Source organism: Rhineura floridana, chromosome 8 (assembly GCF_030035675.1).
Source record: "Rhineura floridana isolate rRhiFlo1 chromosome 8, rRhiFlo1.hap2, whole genome shotgun sequence".
In the NCBI taxonomy this organism is placed as follows: domain Eukaryota; kingdom Metazoa; phylum Chordata; class Lepidosauria; order Squamata; family Rhineuridae; genus Rhineura; species Rhineura floridana.
The window spans coordinates 27,476,829-27,494,493 of record NC_084487.1 but is presented as its reverse complement, the minus strand read 5'-3'; the positions used below and the strand labels follow the sequence as shown (position 1 = coordinate 27,494,493).

The window sequence follows — 17,665 nt, the reverse complement described above, 5'->3', positions numbered from 1 at the left end:
TTAAACTCATCAATAAATAGAACAACCTAAAAAGACTGAAAGCAGAAAGGGGCCTCACTGGTTCCCCTAGAATGCCTACGAGAATAAGAATGTTTTTACTTGGCAGTGGAAACCCATGAGGGCAGCGGTTCCCATGGACCACCTGAAAATTGCTATGGGTCTTGACGGACCACTGAATGATTCTTCTACCTCTTGTAGCAATTGTAGTGCAACATGCTGCATGACTTTTAATTGTATTTTATTGCTTATTTTATTTCCACAGAATTCAAATTGTAGTCCAATAAAATACAATATAAAAAATAAAAGGAGCAAAAAAAATGCAATTAAGAATAAATATAAATATGCGACGGATGTGCTGTCACCTGTCTTCAACCACAAATCCATAGGCAGGCTACGGACCACCTGAATGAAGCTCATGGACCACATTTTGGGTATCCCTGCATTAGGATCTCTGCCACCTGTGCTTCCAATATATTGCTGGTTGTATAAATACTTGCATGCCTTAGATTGGACTGGGGAAGGGCCGTAGCTTGGTAGAGCATACACCATACGTGCAGGACTGGGAGAGAATCCTGTCCGAAACGCTGGAAAGACGCTGCCAGTCAGTGTAGACAATACTGAGCTAGATGGATCAAAGGTCTGACTCAGTATAAGGATAATGCAGCTTCCTATGTTTCTAAGCCTGTCCTCTGACACGCATGTAGCACTGTTTTTAAAGAACCTATTTAGTGAAGATGGAACCTGGCTAGTGCATTAGAAAAATTCCAGAGCAACAGTAGCACAATATCTCTCTTTGGATTAATAACTAACTAAAGCGTTACGAAGTATTCCATATATCAGAACTCTTATTTTGGCTAGATATAAAGTGGTATGGAGGGGAAAACTATTGTTATTAACTATGACCATTAACATTTAAACCCTTTCTATAAAATATTCAAGTTGGTTTACAGTTAAAAATAAAACTACAGAGAATAGTAAACAGAAGATACTAATAAAATAAACCTTAAAAAAATAATTCTAAAAAGGCAGTAGCAGCACTTCCTATAGACCTATTATTTTCTTACCTAAGTAAAGTAACCTACAAAAATACACTGAAAGAAAAGTATATAAAGAACCCCCAGAAAAAGCCAGAGGGGGAAGCTGCGGCTGGGTGTAATAAAAAAGCCTCACTCAGCCTTTGATAACAGTCAAAGGCCTTAAAATGAAGTGTAATAGCATCCTAATTCAATTTACTGTGCATGCCTACTCAGAAGCAAGCCCTATTTAACTCAGCAGGACTTACTCCCAGAAACATGTAATAGAACTGCAACCTCATTTGCTTTACTCTGCTACTGCCTTTTTGTTTTAGACTTTTACATTTCAACACTTATTTGCAGTCTTACATCAACATACCTGAACGTATGCTCCCATTAAATCAATGGAACTTCCTTCCGCGTAGCCATGCACAGGGCTGCATTCTGAGATTGCATAACCCCTTCTGCTCCATCTTACTAACTGCAGACTAGACCTTCCCCCACTCTCAAGCTGGGCCCCCAGTATCTCTCTGGCCACTCTCACCTGTGCTGTTGTGAGTCTGTGTCTTAGCATCCTTCCAGACGGAACAAGAGCCCTCAAAGCAAACTCCAAAGCTTGACCGCTACGTTGTGACATTCCTTAATAAAACGCATCAACTTTGCCTGCTAATGCTTATTGCTTTAATTATTGCCACCCTGGGCTCCTACCAGGAGGAAGGGCAGGATATAAATCTAATAAATGATTTCCATGATGAGGTGCGCCTGGCGCCAACACTGTTATCTTTTCTGCACCAGGTCAAGACTTTCCTCTTCTCCCAGGCATTTTATCACGTTTTTAAATTGTTTTAAATTTTTTAAGTGTTTTAAATTGTTTATAAAAGATGTGTTTAAGCTGCGTATATTTGTTTGTAATGTTTTTAGTTACTGTAAACCACCCAGACAGCTTCGGCTATGGGGCGGTATATAAATAAATAAATAAACAATAGGCACTGAATATTTATTAATGTATTTATATTCTGTGTGTGTGCATGTGTGTGTGTGTGTATGTATGCATGACATGTACATACATACAGTAGTGTAGTGGCAAATTCAGAAGTGCAGGGTCCTCTCATGACAGTCACATCCATGCCCCTCCCCCTTTTTTTTGCTGCTGGGTTGAGAATGAGATCCTTTTAAATGCCTTCTCCCAGGATAACAGCAGACCCTAGAAGCCAAACAGCATGAAAGGAGTGTTAGCCACTGAGATCTTCTCAGTGGCTGACTCACCTCCTGTCTCTCTGATTGGCTCCAGTTAGCAAGAAAGGACAAAGAAGCATGTTAGAAGACTCTTCCCAGTGGCTAATACACTCCCCTTTCATGCTGATTTGCTCCTAGGGTGCTGGAGATATAGGGACCCCCCTGGGACCCTGCTCCCAAAAAGGTAAGGGATCTAAGACCCCAGATGACTACATCATCTGTGCATATAGATATGACACCTGCATGTGTATGATTCAGATAACAGATCAGCTGAAGAAGACGGAAACCGAAATACTTTACTTTAAGACTTTTACGTCTGTTTTGTTAGTTACCTCAATAAATATATGGTTTCAGTTATCCTACTCTGGAAACATCATGAGAAGACATGATTCACTAGAAAAGACAATAATGCTGGGAAAAACAGATGGGAGTAGAAAAAGAGGAAGGCCAAACAAGAGATGGATTGATACCATCAAGGAAGCCACAGACCTGAACTTACAAGATCTGAACAGGGTGGTTCATGACAGATGCTCTTGGAGGTCGCTGATTCATAGGGTCGCCATAAGCCGAAATCGACTTGAAGGCACAGCACAATAACAACAGGATCTAGATTAGAAGACGCTTGTCTGAACTGCTGCTTGATGATGCTTTGAGAGAGAGAGAGAGAGAGTGCAGAAACATCTTGGACGGACTTAGAACCCTTCACTTGACTTGGCTGCCCCGCCCTCCGCCTCTCTCCTCCTCTCCGTAAGGGGGGGGATGCCCAGCATCGCTCACAATCTTCTTTCCCCTCACCAGTTAACGGTCCTTCAGGTCACGTGGTCGCGGGTCAGAACGCGTGAGGAGAAGACCGCGCGGTTGCAGGGGTGGGATTGGACGGCTGAGACTGGCTGGCGATTGGAAAACCGGCAGGTGACCTTCCGCGGAGGCTCCGCCCCTTTCTCTCTGTCGCCGACTCGCTCGCTCTCCCTTTCCACCCTCCCCTCCCGCTACGGGGCGGGGAGGGTTTATAAGCGGCGAGGCCAGTTGCTGGGTGGGCTTGAGTTTGTTAGGCTGCTGAGGTGAGTCGCCGGAGGGCGGGAGCTCGCGGGGCGGCAGGCGCATCCTTCGCCTGTCTGCGTGCGTGAGAAGGGTGAGGCGGCGGTAACGAAGGAAGGCAGTACGTGGGGCGAATCCCTGGGCTGTCCGCTTCGTTTGCCGTCGGGAAGGAGGGCGCAGGGATCCCCGCCGTTGTGTCCCCCGCCTTCGTGAAGGATCCGAGGGAGCGGAGCAGCCCCGAACAGCAGATTTCTCTCCACCGACGTGGAAGTTTGAGACGAGAGAAGAATTCACCTGCTTGTGTTGGCCAATAATTTCGGTCTCTTCCCATGTTCAATAGACTGCGGCGGGTGGAACTTTCCAGGGTTTCCCCTTGTTTAAACAAAAAAGCACCACCACTACACACAAATCCTTCAGTGGTGCAAATTGCGACGCCTTGTTGCTCCGTCTTGGCAACCAGCGCCTCTTCTCTGCTTGGCCTGCGGCCGCAGTTCTCTACCTACTTACTTATTATTATTAGTTATTAATTAAATTTATATCCCGCCCTTTCAATAGGAGCCCAGGGTGGCAAACAAAACCTGAGGCGTGTTAAGTGCCAGTGATGGTAGTAGTGCTTACTTCCAAGTAAACCTGCAGACGATTACGCAGTGAGGTTGCAATCTGGCGCGTTCTTATCCGGGAGCCCCGCTGAACGTAGCGGGACTTGACTAAGCGTCAATGTGTTGGGTGTGGATTGTTTTATTCGCAGCTTTATATGATGACCGCCAGTCTAATAATAAAGGGTGGGTTAGATATCTTACTTGGATAAATGTGGCTAAGAATTGGAAGTGTTCAATGATGCTTTCCACGTTCTCTGTTAAGAAATGAAGAGGAAAATGTTTTGGTCAACCCGCCCCCCATGCCAATGACATGGCATCTACTTTCTCAAACTGCATTTTTTGCTGGTGTTGGACTCTGGTCCACAAAAGCTTATACCATATTGTTTTTAAAAATTTGAGGTGCTGCAACAATTCTGCTGCACAAACAGAGGGCTACCTCTCTGGAAGTTAGTTATTTCTGCTTTATTTTTTTTCTGGCTGTATAGCCTGCATAGCCTAATTATTCTAGCCTATTCCTGGCCTCTAAAAGCCAATTAGAAATAGAGAAGCCCTCTGTTCTTCCTGAAAAGATGCTCAGGCTTTCTTCTGTCTATAGAATGAGGGATTGCTGATGTTTCACTTGTGATCATGTTACTAGTACATGTGGGGAGGCTTTTTTTAAATTAAAAAGCCTCCAGGTTTTTTAGGAAAGGAGCATATTATAGAGGTCAGCACATGTAACTTGTTTGATACTTGACTTTGTATATGTATGCAAGGAGTTCAGGATGCTGATTAGTATCAGCTGACATCTTCCTGAAACATGAAAGAGGAGAAAGAATGGGAGAGATTTAAGCAAATGGAGTATTGTGGGTGTTTTTCCTGACTGCTGTTTCTCCTTTTTAGGACTTTCATTGATCCACACAGGTCTGCACCTGTTTTAACATTTAAATGGTGAAAACAGCCTTTTCATCTCGATGATGGATATACTTTTGAGCATGCTAACAGGTCTCTCAATTCTGACGTTATATGCAAAGGAAAATAGCAGTTTCTGGATGCCTCATGCATTGTAATGGTACATCTTCCACAAAAGGCACATTAGATGCTTACTGTCTGGATGACAATCTTAATAGTAACTGGATACTGAAGTTGCAGCTACAAGTCAAGAGCTAAATGGTACCACTTTTTTTGCAGCCCTAGCCGTTTCAATGGTGCAGCTTTCACAGTCCCCGCTTCGCCGCGCTTCACCTTCATGCCGCTCTGAGGAAGGGGAGGAGAAGAGCATGAAACCAGCAAAGCAGCAGGTGACTCAGGGTCCTCATGGGGACAATCAGCCTCCTATGAGCCCCCTGCAGGCAGCTTTGAGTTGTGCTGCAACAGCATCCCAGGCGTATGAGACTTACATTGATAATGGGCTTATCTGCCTAAAACACAAGATCAGGAACATTGAGAAAAAGAAAGTAAGTATATATCCTAGACTGGAGAAGTGGCACTAGAGGCAGTTGCTGAAACAGTTGCACTTGCTCACATTCATCCTTCCCTCCTCTTCCTCTGTCCTCCTATTGTGTGTTTTGGATTGTAAGCTCCTTGGAGCCATATGACTTGTATGTATTGCTTGTGAAAGTGTAAAATTTATTTATTTGATTTACATCCTGTCCTTCCAGCAGGAGCCCAATAAAATAAAATGTTATTGCACTGTGTAACTATAAATAGATTTTTGCTTGGCATACTTGCCAGCTTTCAAAATGAGATTCCTAAAATACAGTATATTTGCAAATAGAGAGCAGTGAGAACTTTCAGCTGTGGCATATAGTTCACATCACAAGCCTTCTGTATTGAGATGGTTCAGGTGTTGTGATAAACCATGGCTTATTGTGATGAGAACAAGCCTTGGGTTCCTGTGCTTCCCCTCCTGTGTAGCCACAAGGAGGAGATCAGAGGATTTTACTTCCATTTTTCAATTGTGATTTGACAATATGGTTTATTATGGCATCCAAATTGGCCCACTGTGTCCTCAAGGCTTGACACTGCCTTGTGTGTTGCGTAAAGTGCATGTCAGACTTAAGCTGTTCTCTTGAATTTGACACTCTGTTAATGCTGTCAGTATATAAAGCATGAGCAGAAGTAGTTTCATGCTTGATTGGCCAGTTGTAATCTGGCAGCAAGGTGGCTTTGCAGTTCAGCTACAGTAGTTACCCGACCTTGAATGTTATAAAGAGGTTGTTATACAGCTAATCTTAGTTGTTGTTGTTGTTGTTATTATTATTCTTACTTATTGAATCTGTATCCCACCCTTCCTCCCAAAGGAGCCCAGGGCAGCAAATATCAACAAAACAGTTAGCAACAAAAAGAAAAACATATCAAAAACAGTTAAAAAAATTCCAAAACACAATTACAACTAAAACATTCTAAAACCTAGTTAAAAACATTCTAAAATGCAGCTTAAAAACATTTTTTTGGGAATCTTCAGGTTGCTGAGAAGAACACTCCTCTTCAACCATCAAATGCCTGCATAAACAGGAATGTTTTCAGATTCTTCCTGAAAGTTAATAGTGATGGAGATACACACCTCAATGGGGAGGGCATTCCAGAAATGGAGCCATGACTGAAAAGGCCCTGTAAGTGGTCAGTGGTAACTGAGCAGTGCTTGGTGGCAGCACCACCAACATGGCCTTACCTGCAGATTGTAGGGTCTGACATAGTTAATGCCAAGGAAATATACTCTTTAAGATGCTTGGGTCCCATGCCATTTAGAGCTTTATATGCTAGTACTAACACGTTGAATTGGGCCCAATAGCTCACTGGCAGCCATTGCAGCATTTTCAGGACCAGGGAATGCTTTGATTTGGATTCCTGCATTGAGTAGGGGGTTGGACTTGATGGCCTAATAGGCCCCTTCTAACTCTACTGTTCCATGATTCTATGACACATGGTCCCATTGGGCTGCCCCATTTACCAGCCTAGCACCCTCATTCATCTCTAGCTGCAGCCTCTGGACTGTCTTCAAGAGCAGTCCCACATGCAATGCATTACAGTAGTCCAAATGGGAAGCCACCAGACTATGGGCAACTGAAATCAGGCTATCCTGGTCCAGGAATGGTCATAGATATATTGCCATCTCTAAATATTGACAGTGGTTATAGTATTATGACATTCTTGTGCACTGAATATTCCAAAATGCTTGTCATCTGACTCTGAAATACCAGATCATATTAGCTCTATAGAATTTGAAGTTGAGCAGCAGCATTGTTTGCATTCTTGTGAATATATATTGTACCTCTTGCATAAACTAACTCCCAAAATCTTATTTGTAGTTAAAATGCCTACCATCTTCTCCAAAGAGCTCTAATTTCTGGTTATTTTGATGTGCTTTTTTGTCTAGTTAAGGATAGAAATAGCACTGAGAGCTACACGGTAGCATGTGTTACTGTTGGCATTCATGTAATTCAAGCTTGCCCTATGCAGAGAGTAATCTTAAAAATCTACTTGTGCATGGTCTAATCCTACACCTGCTCAATATGTGTTCACAGCTCAAACTAGAAGATTACAAAGATCGTCTGAAAAAGGGAGAGACCCTCAATCAGGATCAGTTGGTAAGCTTTGTTGTTGTATCTCATTCTCAGGCTGACCTCGAACATTTGTTTGTATTCATCCTTTCTCTGATGAGACTCAGAGGCACATAACACATTTCCAAGGTGTTTCCTCATCCTGGTAGCTAGGTGAAAGGCATGGCCTAAATTTAACACAGAGTTGGACATGCTGGAGCACACTGATTTCAGTTATCTTAATGAAGCTGTAGACTTGTGATGAGTTTAGGCCCTATTTAAACTATTGGAACAGAGCAACTTCCTTCAAGCAGTTCTTTGGGCCAAACATGCCTGGAAAGGCATGCAGAAAATTTATTGGATAGCAAACTTCTAAAATTTGTCAAACGTTTGCTTGCTGAAAAAAGGTTCAAAAATAGCTGGCATATAAACGTGAGCAAAGAAACAGACTTTGCAAGAGTTTCCTATCTTGTACAACATCATATATGTACATTGCCTTTCCAACACTGCGCTTAGCATCCTAGTCAATGTATAGCTTTTCACACCTATCTTAACCCATGATGTTAGGGTTTTGGGCATCTCCTGCTGCAGTTTGGAGGACTACCTTCCTATAGCCCCACTCAGGATTTGCCTGCATGCACATACCTGTAATAACCCCCTTGACCAAGGTTAAGGGAATGTAAGCAGGTTGCTGGGCTGCATGCTTTCTGCCTGGCATATATCCATGCTACTGTTTCCCCTGCTACTGTTAACCATGGTAACACCAGGGCTTAAAGCTCATTTCTAGTCTCTTACTGCTGAACTTGGGTTACTGTTAACCATGTTTTAGGGTCAAGGCAGATAAAAAGCCTTAACCGTAGTGAATAATGGGATGTATGGAGGGGGAGGGGACTTCAGGAGTGCTCAATCCTGCAGCCTTGTCGCTTAACTGTCCTGAAAATAAAGCACACGTGTGTGTTGTAAATGCCCAGACCCCCCTCTAATATAGTTCTACAGTGGCCAGTTACAGTTACCTCATGTAACCTCAGTGCTGTGATGCACTGCTTCATTTTGTGATATAGTGTGGCCTGTTTGCTGCTGTGGCTTGTAATTTGTTCTTGAATGATCAAACAGAATTAACATTTTGCTGAGAATAGTACATCTACCTTCATCCTGACTCAGGTTCTTGGCTCTTTCTTACTCAGCCTCTTTGAGTCTTTTTTGCAGTGTTGTACTAGAAAAAGTATTTAAATTTCAGTAATGTAACTGTGATGTTTGATTATCTTATTCTTGTGCAGAATTGGTTATGAATTAAGGCAGCAGGAAAGCCATAACTTTTTTTTGGCCAGTAATACATGCTTGAGTCAGGGTGAGCATGAGCGGTAACAAAATTTCACAATGATACGTAAAGAAACAATAGCTATGATTTTTATAAATAGGATGGCCTGGGCTTCATCCATAAAATTTCTTCCTTGATAATTCTCTTTGGCTGCCTCACTTCTTGCTTCTGTTGCAAGATCTACTCTGATACAGCAAGGTCCACACGATGTATAGCCAGACAGCTAGTAGACCTTTAGGATTAGGATTGTAAGGTATATGAGCAAATGTTAAATTGTACTGGCATTGCTTGAATGTCATCTTTATGACACATTCATAGTGAATGAATTGTGAGAGAATTGATGATGGGAATGAGCTAGGGGTACTCAGTCCAGCAGCTCTGTCCCTTAATGGTTCTGAAAACAAGGTGCATACAGGGTGTTCAAACTGGTTTCAATGGAGATATGTTACTTATGGCATTTAATATCTGAGTTGATGATTTTGTGCTAGGGATAGATGCTGTCTAACTGCATTTTTCCAAATTGCATAGATACAGTTTGGGTCACCGCTTCTTAGAGGACAAATAATTGCTGGATCTATGGTTGAGCTAGACACTGAGAATCTTGTGTTAGTGGTGTGGCTTTTGTTAATCCATTTTGTGGGGTGTAATCCTGAATCATGAAGTAACTGTTGAAAGGAAGTACAAATATGCAAACAATCTAGCCAGAGACTTTAAGCAAAGAATTTATATGCTTTATGAAGGTGAGCTCACCAGCTTACTAAGGTGAGACCTTCAGGTGTAAGCAAGATGGCAGTTGTTAATATAGTAGTATATGCTTGTTGTAGGGCAGGAATAGGAACCTGTGGCCCCCCAGAAAATGGTGGGTTAGAACTCCCATCATCCCTGACTATTAGTCATGCTGGCTGGGGCTGATGGGAGTTGGTCCAATAAGATCTGGAGGGCCAGCAGCCCCTGTTCTACAAGGAGGGTTGCATTACCTCTTACTGTGCTTGAAGATGCCTGGAAAAGGAACCTCTAAAGAAACATGTTTGTAGAAACCAGAATTTCCCCCAAATCTTTCATGACTAATCATAGGATGCTTAGATTGTTGTATTGCACTGCTTAGGACATAAAGAACTGATATGGCAGCATATCCTTCAGGCCATTCAAGAGCCACAAGGGGAGAAAGGGCAGGATATAAATCAAATCAATAAACACATAAATAAATTTCAGTTTGGCTTACAATCCACTGAGTAGGCAGTAGTATTCAGATTTCCACTTGTTTCTGATTATATCATGCTTTGTCAACTAATGTAGTATTCTGTAAATTATAGGTGCTTTTATAAGTGATAAAATAAGAATAATACTCAGGACACTTTTTAGCAACCTTCTTTGTATGTACCTTCTAGAAATTCCACCATTAGTTTTAACTGTTTAACTTGTACATGACAGAAAACTTCACACCAATAATTTAGAATTCAATCATAGTGGATGTTGCTTGTACCGCTCCGCAGGTTTTAGCACCTTATGAATACCAGAATTTGGGACACAGTTGGAAGTTTTGTATACATTTAAACTTTCATTATTGTTTTCTGTATAAAGTCTATTTTAAATGCTGCTGAAATACCTAGTTTCCTAATACAAATGAAATTGTATCCAAATCAAATCTATAAGACAGTCCTTATTCTAATGATAATGAGCAAATGTTTTCTTTGATATTGAGTGGACAGGTAATTATTGACTAAATACTTTTTTTCATGATGTGGGCCTGCTCTATTGGCTTTTTTGGGAGACTAGCTGCCATTTTGCCCCTCACTCTCCTGAACTGTTTCCAGAATAGTTCTTGCAGTGAATTCTTACATGTCACTGTAAGAATTCAGAACTGGTGCCTGAGTCCACTTGTTTTCCTCTTCCCTATTAATTCCTTTTTCTTTGTGTATTGTGGCTTTTAGATTGTAAGCCTGCAGGCAGGGACAGTTTTGCTTTAAATCTAGGTATGGTGTTTAGTAAATGTTAAGACACTTTATACATGATGAATAATAACAATGTGTGGCTAATTACAGGAAGCTGTAGAAAAATATGATGAAGTAATACATAACTTGGAGTTTGCTAAAGAACTTCAGAAGACATTTTCTGGGCTTAGTCAAGACGTAAGTATACAACATTATTGTCTAGCAATGGGTCGGTGTTGGCTTAAGAACCACGGTGGGAGGGAAGGTGGCACTGCATAGGTGGGCCATTGCTCAGTTTCACTTGACCCTTACCTCCCCTTTCCTTAGAGTCTGCCTTTGGGTTTTGACTCTTGTATGAAGCTGCCTTCTTGTATATTGGTGCCGAAAATGTTAATATGGGGTACTCCTCTTCCATACTCTGATGTAAGATACTTCCCAGGTGATTAAACTTTGAATGCTTGTGTGATAAGTTGACTGTGATTGTAAAAGTTGGAAATTGCTATTCAAAACCTGAGCAAATACTTTGAACACCTTCATCTAGGATGATGATCTAGGTAATATAAATGGGCTTGAAGTCAAAGACTTGAGATAGGCTTCTCTAAGCTATACGTCCAATACTGGTCCAGTATGTCATGGGCTTGCGTAGTTATTCCTGTTTTGTTCTTATATTAACACAGCTGCTGAAAGTGCAGAGGAAAGCACAGAGAAGGGAGAGCATGATGAAGCTTGAAGCAGAGAAGAAAAAGCTCCGCACAGTACTGCAGGTCCAGTACGTGCTGCAGAATTTCAATCTAGAGCATGTGCAGAAAGATTTCAAAAGTGGCTTGAATGGTGCAATATATTTGCCTTCCAAAGAACTGGACTACCTCACCAAGTTTGCAAAATTGACATGTTCAGGAAGAAATGAGGGTGTGAGGTAAGTAAAACTGTTCTTACCTTAACTTCAAAGCAAACCTGTTCTATCATCTGGACATGTCACCTTATTGGAAGTATGGGGCAGCATCCAGTGCACTTGTTCCATTAGCGCAGGGATTTACACTTGCGCAACAGAACTCCCCCCTCACCTGCTCCTCCCCTCATGCTCTCCACAGATCTGCTGCAGAAGGCTGGGGGAACCCTCAACAGATTCAATATGTTGATGGAGGAGCATTTTATGTACTTCGTATTGTTCCTTGCTTTGACTTTCTCTAAATTGCTTTTATGTATTTTACTTTGTCAAGTTGCTTTGAGACATTTCTGTTGTATAAAGTGACTGATAAATATAACAATAGTTTATGGGTTGGGGGAGGCAGAGAGAGCTCCATTGTGCAACTCTAAACCCTTGGAATGAGTTACTTAGTGCTACATTGGATACAACCCACAGTTTCCAAACATTATGGGTTTGCCTTGTTGGAGGCCCCTTCAGGAAGTCTCTCGTTCCCCTGCCTCTTTGCTACTGATGCTTTGGTTCTTCCTTGCCATAGTTGTTTGCTCGCAGAGGAGAGGGTGAGGCTAGTGTTTTTGCTTGCAATATGAGAGAGCAGCTACTGCTCGCTTGTTTCTACCTTGAGGTGGTGGCAGGTCTTAGGTCCAGCAATGGCAGGCAGTTCCTCCTTCTTGCCCTTACTGCTTCCTTGCTGCCTTTGAACATGATGAAGCAAGAGCAACAGGAGCCAAGGAATTCTTGGTAGTGGATCCCTTCTAGGTTGTTGTGTGTCAACAGATGCCTGGCACAATTTGTTTTATATATCAGTGTTGGATTGCACCTTTGGAGTTTAGTAATATAATGTAGATCAGCCTTTTTCAACCAGTGTGCCTCCAGATGTTGTTGGACCACAACTCCCATCAGCCTCAGCCAGCATTGCCAATGGTCAGGAAAGATGGGAGTTGTGGTCCAACAACATCTGGAGGCACACTGGTTGGGAAAGGCTGCTGTAGATACTATTCCTTAGGGCAGCCTTTCTCAAGTTGGGGTCCTTCAGACATTGGACTACAGCTCCCATGAGCCCCAGCCAACATGGCCAATGATCAAAGATGGTGGGAGTTGTAGTCCAGCAACTTGTGGAGGGCACCAGGTTGAGAAGGCTACCTTAGAGTCATAAGGATAATAATAGCTGGCTTCAGTCTTCATGGAATTCATCTACTTGTTTATCCCATAGCAAGACTGAGATAAATACAAAATCGTGCAAGCGAATTTTGTTCAGATAGATATGAAAACTATCCTCTGAAGTATAAGCATCTATCTGAGCACTGTAACATGTGTCCTGAGGACTGAATGAGGGCATTGGGGATTTGCTTTATCAAAGAGGGAACGTCGCATGCAGTACTTTGAGATGAAGGGCAGAATATAAATGTAATAAATAACTACATGTAGTCAGTTGTTTATGCAGCATGGGGCTCTAGCTAATGTTGGTGCTATCAGTGGTACCAACTTCTAATTTGCAAATGTGGGTTTTTAATTTAGCCTTTTCAGAACTGTGGTCATCTTCGTCAAAGTCATGTTGAAAAAATCCAGACTGATGTACTTAACGTTCCCACAAGACTTAGCACTGCTGCCCTCAGAAACCCCCATTGGGCTCGGCTAAGGCCTTCTGCCTCTCTCAATTTTCATTTTTTTATTTTAAAATTTTAATGTTCTTGTTTGGTTGGGGTATTGCCTCCCCCCCCCCCGGTGTCTTATTGGTTTTGAGATGTGTGTGTGTTTTGCTTGTTTATTTTTTTGATGGGGAGCTTTTGAATATCGCCACTTTTGTGAAATGGGTATTTTGTGGTGCCTATGGCCGGTCCTTAGATTTCAAAATGCAACTCTGGACCCAAAAAGCTTGGGAAGCCCTGTCTTAACATGCCCTCGCCACTGAAAGTAATTGCCGTTGAAGACCCTAAAACACAGTAGTTCTAAGTTAATTAATTAGAATTATTAGTTCTCTCATGTTATGTCATTGAGTGGATCTCTATGCCCATCCTGAAATATGGCTTACAAATAGCTCACTTATCAGATAGTCTAATACAACTTGTGTTGGCAGGCAAAATGTACTTGGCTTTCAGGTCTACTAAAAACAGTTGAACCGTGTAGACTGAGCACTTACACCTGTAGAGGTGGTACTAGACTTACTAAATTTGACGTTTTTATTATTAAATCACTTCAAGATGTCTCATAGTAAGCGATTCATTAATGGAATAAAATAAATAGGGAAGTGGTGTTGGCACACACCCCTGCCATGAAGTAGCTGAAGGATGTTTTGATTCAGTCAGTCGATTCTGAGCAAAAACCTTTGCTGGTTATAGGTTACCAGGTACTCTGTCATCCCTGTAATACCAAGTAGCCATCTTAAGTGCAAGTTCATTTTATTTTGATCCAGCACTGACTTACTTTACCCATTTGACTTTAAGTGTTGAAGACCAAATGGAGCAGTCATCACTCTACTTCTGGGATCTGCTAGAAGGCAGTGAAAAAGCAGTAGTTGGGACAACTTGTGAGTAGCCTTCAGACATTTTTGACTTCACTTCTACCACTCTTCAAGTGAAATACTTTATAACAAGTTTGGGATAAGAATATTTATTCCAGTTCAGAAGCAATATTTACATTGTTCTTCCCTTTGCTCTTGGAAGAACTGCCTTTCTAGTCAGCTGCAATTGACTGCTTAGGGCAGTGTAAAGGCTGAGGGTTTGAAACCGTTTAGGGGTAACCTTTACTACCCCACTGTGCATTAAGGGCAATATCCAATGTGGCACGAGCAGACATGGCAAGACTTCCCATTTCCTCCTCTCCTTGCACCCCCAGTCTGCTTCGTAGGGCCTCGACTCTCCAGATTAGATTTTGGGGATATGCAAGAGGCTGGAGAGGAAGGAGAAGTACTAATGGATGTCGCACTCAATTTATTATGTCTGGGAAGTCATTGCCATTAATAAGCAAGCCACAGATGTACATAAATTTGGGTTGAATTTAATGCTAGTTCTGCTCAGAGTAGACCCATTGAAATTAATGAACCTACATTAATAATGGTCATTAACTTCAGTGGTCTATTCAGAGTGGGACTAGTGTGAAGACCACCCATTGCATTTATGTGTTAAGTGTTTAATAGCAGGAAACTTGCCACAGGTACGGGAACCATGCTTTTTATATCTTGGTATTTAATTTGTATTTATGGGTGTGGCCTCAGGAGATACACTGGATAGGGAATTTAGTTTTTTAACTGCAAATGGAGCATCCCTGATGTGTGAATGGCATGGATTCTTAAGTGCATGTCTCAGGATAACTTCCCAAGCCTATACTTTATGATCCCCGAGGATGTGATGGTCTTTTGCCAATTAGCAAATAACTTCTTGAAATTGTGGATATTTTGTGGATGCTATTGGCATGCCTGCTACGAGTTATTCTGGCAGCAAACTTTCATGAGCTACTACTGATGCTCCTCTTACTAGTCATTTTTCATCTGTAATTTTTTCTTGGATTTTTAGTTAACTGAAATGTCTGAATTAAATTAATCTTTCAAATATCCTATAAATATTTCCTTAACTTTACAGTAGAAAAACATTTCCAAAATATTTTGTTAACCCAAAAACTTGTTGTTTACTTGTTGAGATGAGATGGTTTTTGCTATATCCCAAACACTAAAACTCTTTTTGTAATAATTTAATATGCTTTACACTCAATTCCTTACCCTTTAGATAAGCACCTGAAGGATTTGTTATCTAAACTGTTAAATTCCGGTTATTTTGAAAATATTCCGGCTCCTTGCGACATACCAGTAAAAGAGGAATTAAAAGAACAGCTGTCTAAAAGACCTGAGTTGATTGAAGAAATGCATAGAAGACCTGAAAAAACAAGACAACTCTCAAAATCAGAGCCTGTCAATGAACCAGGTAGTATATATGTTAAAATCTCAGATTTTCAACAGCTGATGAAATACTTCTGATTTATATAAAGATTCATGTAACTCTGGATAGCTTATATTTTTAGCTAAGCAAGTTGTTTTAAAGCATTTATATATTGTCTTTCACCTTATTTATGATTTCTCAGTGGTGTACAACCAATTGTTCCAGGATGCAAATGCTATAATAAAACAATCCTAAAAACAAATCTTGGCTGCTTGGGATTAATTTTAGATTTTTCTAAAATGTGTCTAGGAAGAAATCCAAAAGAAATTGTGTGACTACTTTCTATCATTTTAAATGTGTCTAGGAAGAAATCCAAAAGAAATTGTGTGACTACTTTCTGTAATATTGGCCACTTAGCAAATTCTTAGAGAAGTGGTTGCTAGGACTAGCCTGAATTATAAAAGTCCTTTTTAGGTTGGTTTTTTTTTTTGCAAAAGTGAATGTGCTATGGACACTTAGAAAAGTAATCAGGTTTAGCAACACTACCAGCATATTAATTCTGCTTAAGTGTTTTATAGCATTTGGCTTCATAAGTATTTGAATTTAAATTATGTAATCCTTCTTCCTAGAACCTCAAATGCAGCATGTTCAATCTAAGATACAGCCTCAAGAGGTAAGTTATTAAATGATCTGCTACAGTAGAAGTAATTAGTAGATTAATTTACTACATCAGTGCAGTGATGCTAGAACTTTAAAACTGGGGTAAGAAGGAATCTTTTCACAAAACTCCACCTGAAGTGTTTGCAGCAAGGCTCCAGCAAAGGCAATTGTGACTCCATCAATCCTTTGACTTTGAGACAGGATGCGGTAAGGTAGAATTAACAAGCTGTTGCCTGCTCAGTTTTGAGAGGGCATGGGCAAAATCTTTATAGCACAGTGTGGATTTTCTGTGTATCACTATGCTTTCTTGAACTAAGTCATCAACCTTTGGTGGTCTTAACCAGGCATACTTCACTGTTGCAAGAAACTTGGATATAAGCTAGCTAAGAATCTAAAGCAGATGTTTCCAACTTTAAGAATCATATAATAAAAGTTAATAATGGAACTGTAGCAATCTGTAAAGCATAAAGCAAGTGTTTACTCTGTATGTCTGACATTAGCATAGTAAAAGGTGTTGAAGCATAAAACTGTGGTTGGATAAACACAGGGTCTAATACTCTTAGATCAGGGGTCGCCAATCTTTTTAGGCATATCTAGATTTCTGAGTGCATGCAATGACTATCGCCAGCATTGTTTCTCCCCCAAATCATTCCCCTTACCCCCAAGAGAGAATTAATTTTAGCCTTAAAAAGCACTTAGAAAGAGGAAGCTCTGTGTTCTTAAGTTAGAAAAAGGTAAGTACTCTCAAACATCTCATGGGTACAGTGAGAGGAGTGGGCACAGAGGCTTCATGGGCACCAGGGGAAGGCTTCAAGGACACCATTGTGCCCATGGGTGCCACATTGGCCACCCCTGTCTTAGATTGTAAACATCCCTATAATGTATATCTAACAGTGTTGGTTACATGGGAAAACAACAATTCATGATAATTTCTAGAAGTCTATGAAAATCCCTTTTCCAGTTTTTAAGAAAATGAACACTTTGGGAAACTGTTTTGTATCCAGTGGTGGCTTTGCACTACTGCAGGACTGGGCAACCTGCAACTCTTGGCCTTTATTTCACACAGGGAAAAAGACAGTGGGGTTGCCCCTTCCACTGGCATTATGTGGTCCCTTCCAGATAGGAATGTTGGAAGACCATTGGTCCATATTGCCATCACTGAGTGGCAGCAGCTTTCCAGGCTGTCTGAAAGGGGACATCTCCAGCCCTACCTAGAGATGCCAAGGATTGAAACTGGGGCCATCTGCATGCAAATCAGATAGATGCTCTTCTGTGAGCTACAGCTCTTCCCTTCCAAAAGGAGGTTGCCTCTGAGGAAATTCAGCACATGACAGAGAAAGGTTGTCTACCTCCAAGCTAGCAAGAAACACCCCTGCACTTCACTTGCACGAGGCAAGGCATCTGATTTTTTTTACCAGTTCCCTTTAACCTACTGTAGCCCTCTGTATGATATCCCATAAACTGTTCCAGATAGTTCTCTAGCCCTTAGGAGCAGCTTTTTGGAGGGGTAGTGGGGGATTGCAATCAGATGGGCAACTGGCAAAAAATGTGT

General features: G+C 41.3%; 1 protein-coding gene across 10 annotated transcripts in view; it reads left to right on the top strand.

The window, feature by feature from the left end:
• The first annotated feature begins 3,206 nt into the window (after positions 1–3,206).
• The window catches only part of CAPRIN2 (caprin family member 2), a 41,324-nt gene continuing 26,865 nt past the window's right edge, over positions 3,207–17,665 (top strand). For 4 of the 10 annotated variants that reach the window (XR_009764375.1, XM_061638684.1, XM_061638683.1 and 1 more), the window contains exons 1-8: positions 4,774–4,937; positions 5,057–5,322; positions 7,393–7,455; positions 10,768–10,854; positions 11,334–11,572; positions 14,026–14,108; positions 15,304–15,498; positions 16,083–16,126. Coding sequence is in view for 9 of the 10 variants with exons in the window: in XM_061638684.1 (XP_061494668.1) it covers positions 4,892–4,937; positions 5,057–5,322; positions 7,393–7,455; positions 10,768–10,854; positions 11,334–11,572; positions 14,026–14,108; positions 15,304–15,498; positions 16,083–16,126 (1,023 nt within the window). In the remaining variant the exon portion in view is untranslated. Of the gene's footprint in view, positions 3,311–3,336; positions 3,607–3,630; positions 4,070–4,771; positions 4,938–5,056; positions 5,323–7,392; positions 7,456–10,767; positions 10,855–11,333; positions 11,573–14,025; positions 14,109–15,303; positions 15,499–16,082; positions 16,127–17,665 lie in introns of those variants that run through there. The other 6 variants (XM_061638689.1, XM_061638686.1, XM_061638687.1 and 3 more) reach the window with 5 other exon arrangements.